We start from the raw sequence: 10,425 nt of genomic DNA on the forward strand, positions 1-10,425 counted from the left end.
TTCTCTACAGGGACTAGACAAGCTGTGTGTGTGTGTGTGTGTGTGTGTGTGTGTGCATTTACACATCTGTGTCAGCAATGGGTGCAACTTAAAGCAGCTGAATGCATTCATTAGAAGGGGTGCCCACAAACATTTGGATATATAGTGTATGGTATTTTCGACCACAGTATGTTAAATGTCTTCTAATTAGCACCGATGGAAGTTGTTTCTCTCAGAAATTCTATATAAGCAGGTACCTTCATGGTTCTAGCTAACCTCCATGTTTCACCTGCTTTGTGCTCAGTTGACCTAATGCAAATGGTGGGCGCTAAACGTCAGGATAAGAGCAAGGGGAAAAAAAACAAGAAACAGAAGAAGAGGCTGTCAAAAGCTGACATCGGGATGCCCGAAACATTCGAGTAAGTTAAAAAAAGAACACACACTTCTTATTGCCCATGTTGTCCACTTCTAATTATACCATACAGTTGGAACAAAATCCAGGGGTGAATTTTACATCTGACACACTGTCAAAAATGTAAATGTAAATTCTTTTGGAACAAAATCCTAAGGGGATATTTTACTTTATGAACTTGCATTTCCCATCACTATTTCAGATTATGTCAAATATTGGAAAAAAACCCTTGATATACAAGGTTTCTGCTGGACATATATCATATATATGCATGTATTGCAAATCTGAGCGTCTGCAACCTGCCCCGAACTTTGTGGCTTGCTTGCAGAATATTTTTCAAAGAATCTGTTAGTTTGTGCATATATATATATATATATATATATATATATATATATGTATATCCACCTATATATATACAGTAATACAGTAATATGCATTTTTATTATAACTCACAGTGCTTTACATATTGCAATACAATTAACAGCACTTCTGCCATCTCTTTTTGTGTCTGTTTTCCTCTATGTGCTACCCAGGCACATCAGCCACATGGGCTTTGATGTGAGTACCTTAAAAACGAATTGTGCTAACTGTAAAACGTCATCTAGACTGCCTAAGATTAGATTTTGCACACTGTGGTGGTTGGGTAAGGGTGATTCTCATTGTCTGACTGCTTTCTGGAACTTCAGGTGGACAGCCTGGACCCAGAGCTGAAGAACATGTTCAGCACGTGTGGAATCAGTGAGGCACAGCTGACAGACAAGGAAACCTTTAAGGTCATTTATGACTTCATCGAGAAGAAGGGAGGTGTGGAGGCCGTCAAGAAGCAGTTCCGGAGAGATGGTGAGAACAGCACACAGCACACAAACAGATACAACAACAATGTATATGGTCATAAGAATTGTATCCAGCCTTACTGGATTGGCCAAATAAGTATTAAAATGAGTCCTTTAAACTAGGGCTGGGCGATATGGTAAAAAAATATATTATATCACGATATTCAAAGACATTTTTACGATACACAACAAGAATCGCAATACTCGTGATCACAGACAAAATGCACCAGTAGCGTCAGATTTTTAAAAACTGCTATTCAAATACTCTCCCATACTGAATACAGAGATTTCTATTACGAACCTGCTGCACTTTATCTAACGTGTGGTTGATCAGTGTTCTGACGATATCCTTGATGTGCTCAGAAAAGCACACTTCATGTGTATTTCGGATCCGTTAGAGGTAGCAGTGTACCAACATCTAATGTAAAGCTTTTCCAGATGAGTAGAGGATGTCCTATCAATTGTCCTATTAATAACTTTAATTAATTAATGGCTCAAAAATCAGAAAGTGTCCTGTGATATGCATAATGAAAACCAAAATATGTGAGATCTAGTATTCTTCAGGGGGAGATATAGAAGGCCATGTTTGCACTCTTAACTACAATACTCTCATGATTAACAGCAGTTTCATAGACCCTAAAATAAAACCTTGTGGGACCCCACAAAGTATGCTAGACTGTTACCAAAAAATGTATAGGGAAGGAAAATACGAGTCGATACAAGCTGATACAAGGCTAATCTAGTTGATAGTCATCCAAATCTTTTCCATAAATACGTACCCACTAGTTTCCCTCAACCTGCTCAAAACGCACCCAGGTTTTAAGACTTGTCGAAGTGGGTACTAACAGAAATCATACATTTAGAGTTAGTAGTCGTTCCCCAATTTAGTCATTGTCAAGGCCACTTGTGCTCTCTCTGACTCTGGCTGTGGATGGCAAGCAGCATATCCAGGTAATGCTGCTTGCCATCCACAGCCAGAGTCAGAGAGAGCACAAGTGGCCTTGATTCGAACCAACAATCCTCAGAGTCCACTGGACCACCCGGAGGCCCCCTGTGAGCATGTATTTAGGAAAAAGACTTTGAGGGACTATTAATTCCTAGTGTTTGTCAGCAACATTAGCCTTCTCACTGTTTAAACTTTAAGTAGAGAACTGCTTAAAAAAAAAAGTATAAAGATTTTGATTACAGAGCAGTCTAAGATACATAAACGGTCAGACAGGACTTTATGTTTGGATCTGACCATCATATATCTTGTCCTATTCAGCATCCAAGCCTACACAAGCAAATGAAACCCACCCAAGCCCAGCCAGAGAGCCCTTATCCCTTCCTTCTGAGATGGCCACGATATCCTTCCCTGCAGCGACTGTAGTGGTGTACGGAACTTCACCTGCTGGCCTTGCCAAAGTCAAGAAGCACCTGGATGACCTTATCTCTGATGGATGCACCAGCAAGGACATCCAGTTCAGCCACCTGGCCAGCCTTCAAGAAGCTGAAAAGGAAGCCATCGTCGCCCTTAGCAGAAACAACCAAGTGCACATTCTCTTAGCTTCCTCAGACAAGTTAATTGTGTCAGGGAAGAAGGACGATGTTTTGGACGCACTGCTCAACATCTCCACCCTTAACCAGGCGGTTAAGGACAGGGAGACTCATGAGTGCGAGAAGAAACGATTGAGTAAGACTGTGTGCTGGGAGGTGGCTGAAGGAGAGACATGGGTGCCACTGGACTGTAACATTAACTACCAACTGGAATTAGCCTTTCACAGGAAGGAGCAGAGCTTTATATGCAAGGAGGAAGGGGAGGCTTACACTGCGAACTTCAAGGACCTGACGTGGCGGAACAGTAGTGGAAGGTCCTGCAGGATAAGGAGAACCCTGATCGGTGACTCTGACATAGGTAACCATCTTGACGATTCTCGCTTTTATCTTCATCTCTTATGCATACTGAGTTTTAACAGCTAGTTATTAAACACAACCCTACTAATTACATACATTCACAGTCATTCACATCCTGGACTTCTTGTTCTTTCAGCCATTATTCAGCCTCCACCAACTTGGACTAAAATGGAAGAAACAGACCTGGAAATGATCGCTCTTCTTCCAGGTTCAGGGGAATACAAGAAAATAGCGGCGAGATTTCTGAGCTCCTGTCAGAAAGACAGTATACCTTCTGTTCAGATTGTGAAAGTAAGCAAAGTAATGCATTTTTGCAAGCCATGGTTAACTACACAATCATGTCTACGCAATCAAATGGCTAGTACACTACCAACAGTATGTCAGAAAGTATCCAGAAATCTTGAACAACCAGTGAATGCAGAATCACCCATTGCTAAGCACTGGCTACAGCCTGCATGCTGTGTAGCAGCTTAAAGCCGGAGTTACACTATACAATTCCTACCCCGATTTTAGCCCTGATCACTGTCGCTGCAGTGTCACGTCACAAAAATCTTCACTGGGCATCAGCACAGCCTGTAGGAGGGCAGTTAACATGTCTGGAAGTCTTTCCAACATGGACAAAAGGCTAGTTTGTCTTGGCTGAAGAGCAGAGTGCAATTTTTCAGTGACCCTACATATCTAGTAGTGTGTACTGGTCAGTGATCTGAACGAGTCCCGTCTTTAGCCAATGAAAAGCCAACTGAGTTTTCAGGCAGTTTCTGATTTTAGTTTTACGTCCCACCTTAAATGAGACAGCAGCTACACAGCTACTGGCGCTGATACATGTACGTATGTCTGATACTGCAGCTCTATTTAAGGTAGAACAGAAATTAGTACAAGAAGCCAACATCTGCCTTCTGTGTCCTTTGTATGTACGGTAGCCTCCAATATGTGCTATCACCTCCAGCTCCCTCTGCAGTCTGTACAGACCTGCTGACTCCATCCTCCCACCCACGACCTTTCTTTCGGTTTGGGTCAGGTTTTGGGGTGTGTTCGGTTCAGCAGCAGGTTCAAGTCATGTAATGTTGATCCCTAGTCGCTTAGTGTGTGATGGACATTCCGGGTTCACTGGGTGTGTGAGACACCCAGTCTCTTTTAATCTGTACCTTAAGGTACCTAAAAGTCCTGTTGACCCCACTCTCCCCATGTTTCTGTGATTCCCCTCAACTAACACACTTCATTTAACTCATTAACTAACCGTTGCGTGCTGAGGCAGGTGGGTTAGAGTAGACAAAACATGCAGAACATTGAGTCCCCAGGACTAGGACTGGGAAACCCTGGCCTTAGGCCACCATGACTAATGTCTTGCCTAGGGCAGTGATCCTCAGACCAGTTCCTGGGGACTTCCCTTCTTGCTTTATCACTTTGTGTGGTGACTTAGATTGGACCACAAATCTGGACTGCCTTAGGCCCTGGTCACTTCATGTGACTAGTATCTGGATTGTATCCTGGTAAGATTTGAACCTTATGCGTTTACACACTGGGTAGTCAAATGCGTCTCCAGTTACTCAGACTGAAATCTGATTGCAGTGTGGGAGGGAATATGCAGATTTTCTCATTGCGTGGCAGTTATTACTATTGTTTCGGTTGTACTGGGGGGGGGGTTTGGTTGTTGAATGCATCTTGGAGAGACGATGTGTTTACACTGCTATAGCATGTGGCTCAAAGGCATCTCGGATCAGACCTCCTCCTGAAGTGGTTTGAGTGATCGGATTTGAATGTGGTTGAAAGGCGTCTTGGGTGTTTTTGGCTTTATCCAGATATAATCCTAATATTCTAAATGCATGAAGTAACCAGGTGTAAACAGGATCTAAGGGCTGCTAAGGACAAATTTGACACATGGCCTAGAGAGGAATAAGTCCAGTGGAAATGCAGTGGACAATTCCTTATTTTCTTGACACTCTGAAAACTCTCACGCCACGACTGTTGGATGTCTGTCATAATTCAGTGGTGGTATGCATTCTATCATTTGTCTACGCAGATCTGCAGAATTCAGAATCGGCAACAGTGGCAGAGGTACTGTGTGTTGAAGCAGGCGGTGGACAAGAAATACCCCAACCAGATAAACGAGCAGTTTCTCTATCATGGCACCACTCAAGAAATCAGCCAGAGAATCAATAAGAACGGCTTCAACCGGAGCTTCTGTGGGAGGAATGGTAAGTCACGTATCTGAAATACTTGTGGTTAGTGAGATTTTGATTAATAATAAATTTGTAATCCAGAACTTGTGCATTTTTGCGTCGTCAGAAATCTGTTCAGTGTATTACTTGTGTAAGTGCCAGTATTGGTACCAGCAATAGAGAGCACCAATGCCATGAAGCTTAATGACGCCGTACTTCATTATAAAACCTAATGTTTAAACAACCAGTAAAAGCCAGTGATAAACTGTTATTACCATTAAACAGACATTTACCGGAGCTTTTACATTTACAGCACTTTCTGTATGTGGTGTTTTTTTGGTTCTGAAAACATAAGTTGAGTTCCAGCACCTTTTTTAAAGGTTTTTTTAAACCTGGATGTGAAATTCCTGCAGAAGCACTTTCACTCGGCCCTGACCGCTCTCTGCAACTTTACGTGGTCTGACAGACACTCGGTGGCTGAGCTGCTCTCTGTGAGCTGTTCCTCCTAAACACTTCCACTGTTCAATAATAATACCAGTCACAGCTGATGGTGGAAGATCTAGGAGGGAGGAAATTTCACCAGCTGACGACTTGTTGTTGTTGTTGCTGCAGCGGTGGCTCCTATTACATACAGAACCACGCTGGACTTCAGTGAGCTCTTTAGAACCTCCCATTATTTCACTAATGTGTGTAAGAAACTGACTGCATGGCTAGGTGCCTGGTTTTATACATATGTTGCACTGGGACTGAATTAAGTACCTAAACTTAATGTTGATCTAACCCCATGTCTTTTTAAGCTGTCGTTCATGGCGAGGGCACCTACTTTGCCAAAGAAGCCTGGTACTCCTGCCAAGACCAGTACTCCAACCCAGATGCAAACGGACTGAAGTACATCTACAGAGCCAGAGTTGTGACAGGGTCACCATGCAAAAGTCGACAAGGAATGAAGGAGCCGGACCCTCTGGACCCAAAGGATCCCCGGGCTGGTCTGCACGACTGTGCCGTGGATAATCTGAAGAACCCGTTCATCTTTGTGGTGTTCTGTGATGCAGGGGCTTACCCAGACTATCTCATCACTTTCAGGAATGTATAAATGCAGAAATTCAGAGAAATTACAGATTCATTATTATTATTATGATTATTATTATTACTATTATAATGACTATTAATGACACAAGGGGAATTTTGATGATTTTTCAAAATAATAAAAATAATTAAATGGTTATGATGTAATGAAGAGGGGGTTCAGAGGGGGTTTGGAGTGAAACGACAGGTGAAACGCTCCATTCTAAAGGAACCAAGTCAGTTTTGAGGGGGAAGCAAACTACACATAAACAAACTGTTGTTAAGCAATGATTTGCTCTCTGAGCAAGTCCTTTCTTTACCATTTACATATTTTTTCAGTTCATTTTGTTCCATAAAAGATGCTGTATATGATTCTGGAAAATGATTGAACAAACAACCCTCCTCTCAGGTCTCCTTCAGAAGCTCCACCCCCCAAATCCATGCATGTTGTGGGTTAGCCAAGTGTTCCTACAATTTCTGCTGCTAGTGCTGCTCAGCAAACCAGTTGTAATGATCCATCATAAGCATTCGGACAAAACAACACTGAGCTTTTTCTGTGAAACGGCACAAATAAGTTAATTTTACAAACCTATGGATCAGGAGTAGACCAGCACCCTCACTCCACTGTCCAGATTGCCCCACCAATATTTACAAGTGTCTTTGCCCTTGCCACTCCCCTTCCCATACCCTGTGTGTGTCCATGAATGCCCCCTGATGGTTTTTAAACTGGAACAGTGTTGTTTTTCTCGGCCCAAGCCACGTTGTTTGTCTCCTATTTACAGAGCCAGGGCTGAGTTTGGACACCGGATTTTCTTTCCAGTTCGCTAACAGTTTTCCAGCAATCCATGAGGAAACCTTCGCTGCATTTTAGAGAAAGTGTCCTAGATTGAAATCGTATACAGCTGCTTTAACAGCTCTGGCAGTTCTCTGCTTACCTTTGTGCCAAATGTAGAAACTGCATTAATGAATTGCCCTAAAACTTTCTAATCCAGGTTTTCCTCTTTTTATATTTGTTTCAGACTAATATTTTTATATGAAGGATTATTTTAAGATGTATTTTATACCAAATTTAATACATTTACTTAAAACAGAAGCAGCGTGTATGACCTCATTTGTTCAGCGCTTAAACTTTCAAGCACTAAAGCCGAGTTTTTTGTTACAAGAGCGTTCTAACTGACTAGCATTCTGTTGTAAGATGCTGTTTTTACTGGTTTCTGTATTAATATTATTGATCTCCTGTTTTGGATGAACTAATAGATTCAGTGTTGGGGATGATGACATCACATTTGTGTACATTTGTGTAAAGCAAGGGCAAGTTAAGTCCGAAAACAGTCCAAAGTCACAGAATCCAGCCAAGTTCACACCTGGTCACTTCATGTGACTGGTATCTGGATTGTGTTGGATAGGTAGTCCAATGCATCTCCCGTTAGTCAGACTGAAATCCCGACAGCTGTGTGGAACGGAATATGTCAATTTTGCTTGTTGTGGTGCAATTATAACTGGTGCTTGGGTTGTACTGGGAGGCGTTTTGTTTGGGCAATGTGGCTCAGATCAGACCACCTCCTGAAGTGGTTTAAGAGATCGGATTTGTGTGTTTACACGTGCATGTTTATGCTATGCTATGCTATTGTCCTGTTCCAGATATAATCCTGAAACTCAAGACATATGAAATGAGCAGGTGTAAACAAGGGCTGGCGACTATGGCTAGTCGGAACATCTCCAAAACGTCAGGGCGGTCTTGTGGGGTGTTCCCGGTATGCATTTGTCAGTACCTTCTAAAAATTCTCCAAGGGAGGACAACCAGTGAACCGGCAACAGTTATTATTGATATTACATGGAGGTCCCACCTCACAGCTTACAGGACTTGAAGAATCTGCTGCTAATGTTTTGGTGCCAGAAACCACAGGACACCTTCAGAGGTGGAGTCCATGCCTTGAGGAATCGGAGCTGTTTTGGTGGCACAGGGCGGATCGACACTATATTAGGCAGGTGGTTTTAATGTTATTACAATTTAATGAATCTGTGCTGAAAACTAGCGAAGGAGCGAAGCTTGTCCCTTGATCACACGGGTGCCACAGCCCCCTCCGGTGGAAAAGGCCGCAGAAGACCGTCCCTAGCAAGATTGCTAGAAATGTGCCACTAGTGCAGAGGACCTACCACTGGAGAAAGTCTTCCGGGCATTCAGACCTTAGAGGGCGCTCCCGAGCAGGCCGAAATGAATAGGTTTATATGGAAAATTTGAGCAATTTTTTTGTGTTTTAATCATTCTCAAACCGACAAAACTTTTAAATATACAGGTATAAATATAAGTATAAAGATAAAAATATACATTTTCTGTTTTTTTTTTTTTTTTTTTTTTTTTTTTTTTTTTTTTTTTTTTTGTGAAATATATCCATCATTCTTCTTTCCAGAATTAAAGGAAGACCCTGGACAAGTAGTTAGACACTGTTTTTGCTTTTGTGTTTAGAGTTTTAACCACCATTCACTGAGGGGCTCATTCGCAGCCTTTTGCAGTCATTTTTTGATACTACGGGGGAATCGGAAATGGCGGGGTCTCCATAAACCAGCTTTGCAATAGTGTACATGGAGTCCTCTTTCTGGGTTGATCTTTTTTCTTTTTTTTTTAAAGATGTTAAATACTTCTTAAATACTTTTGTATAATTATTTTTATCATTATATTTTATGATTATAATTTAAAATACATAAATACATACATAACTTTTTTTTGCATGGATTTATGTAACTACACACATACATTAGTAAATCTGCTACATCAGCAAAATAAGAAATGCTGGGAATCAATTGCAGTGTTAAAACCCCAAAGGTATTGTTATTGTTTTTTATTTTCTCTGCTCTTTTTATTGGATATATGAATATTGAGATTGCTTATCCTACTCTTATTCATGTTTGATTGGCATGTGAGCCTGTGAGCTGAGAAAAACTTGGGAAGACCATCCTGCAGCACCACCTACTGTCGAGATCACTTGACTGCAGCAGCTACTCACCAAAACTAAAAATACAGTCACTTTAGTCTCTTGACTGTCTCTAGAAGACAGTCAGGACAGGATTAGAGACATAAGTATTAAATATGATCTGAATTCCATTAAATTTGAGACATTTTTAAGACCTTATAAAGGACTTATGAATGCTTGAACTGGTATTCATGCTCATAAACCCCTATAATAAGGGTGACCCAATGACCCACCTTCACCCACACGGTTACTGTTGCTGGTTGCTGATCTTCCCGTGGGGTCTACCGGTCAGCTTCAGCAGAGATCTACTAGGATCTCACTGCAGTTTTACACCATCAGCAGCTTTCATTAGCTTGTCAGGAAGATCAAGAGTGAGAACGATCTGAGCTTTAACAGTAAAGATGAATAAGGGCTCACTTTTTGACAAACGCAAGGCCATTGTTGCTTTTATTTTTTATTTGTGCTATAACTGTAAAGCATTCACGGCCTATTAAGCATTAATACTTTTAATAAGGCCTTATTTTAACCCTATAGAAGCAACATTCACAATCTTTAACATCTTGTAAGAGCCATGACTGAAGGTCTTCCCCCACGTTATCGTTTATCCACACTCTGGTCTGGTAAGGTGAGTATGCAGGTCACATGACTTGCCATCGATTCGTCAGCCTGCTCAGAAATCATCATGGCCACCAGTGCTGCAGGACTTACTGACTGAAGTGGTAAGTAAGGACTTATTAATTCTACGTATTTTTTTAATAAAACAATAACATGCAACAGAAAGCCAAACATAAGGAAGCGAGTAGCTAACCAGCTCGCTACAAGCTCCTCAGCTAGCTAGCTAGCATCACATCGCACTGAGAGGACACAATGAGAGGACAGCAGCAGCGCTATCCGGTAAAACTAGCGAAGTTATTTAGTTTTTATTAAAATGTCCTTTTTACAGTGTTAAAAACAAAGCTAGGCTAGGCTGCACAGCTCCTGTGAAGCGTAGCAGTGCTAAAAAAGCTGAAGCAGAGCTGATCGCTTCTTGCCTCAAGCCTCACATGGAAATGTAGTGTTTCGTTCTGAGGTAAAATAACAGGGTAAACAGGCCTGTAAAATGATTTTCCACC

General features: G+C 41.6%; 1 protein-coding gene across 1 annotated transcript in view; it reads left to right on the top strand.

Moving 5' to 3' along the window:
- LOC140561498 (protein mono-ADP-ribosyltransferase PARP14-like) overlaps nt 1-7,326 on the top strand; it is a 31,115-nt gene extending 23,789 nt beyond the window's left edge. Inside the window, exons 21-27 of the mRNA XM_072686740.1 lie at nt 284-398; nt 925-949; nt 1,078-1,231; nt 2,489-3,118; nt 3,254-3,408; nt 5,138-5,312; nt 6,074-7,326. Coding sequence (XP_072542841.1) covers nt 284-398; nt 925-949; nt 1,078-1,231; nt 2,489-3,118; nt 3,254-3,408; nt 5,138-5,312; nt 6,074-6,369 — 1,550 coding nt within the window. The 3' untranslated portion in view covers nt 6,370-7,326. The remainder of the gene's footprint in view (nt 1-283; nt 399-924; nt 950-1,077; nt 1,232-2,488; nt 3,119-3,253; nt 3,409-5,137; nt 5,313-6,073) is intronic.
- Nucleotides 7,327-10,425: the final 3,099 nt, after the last annotated feature.

This window comes from Salminus brasiliensis, chromosome 8 (genome assembly GCF_030463535.1).
Source record: "Salminus brasiliensis chromosome 8, fSalBra1.hap2, whole genome shotgun sequence".
Taxonomy (NCBI): domain Eukaryota; kingdom Metazoa; phylum Chordata; class Actinopteri; order Characiformes; family Bryconidae; genus Salminus; species Salminus brasiliensis.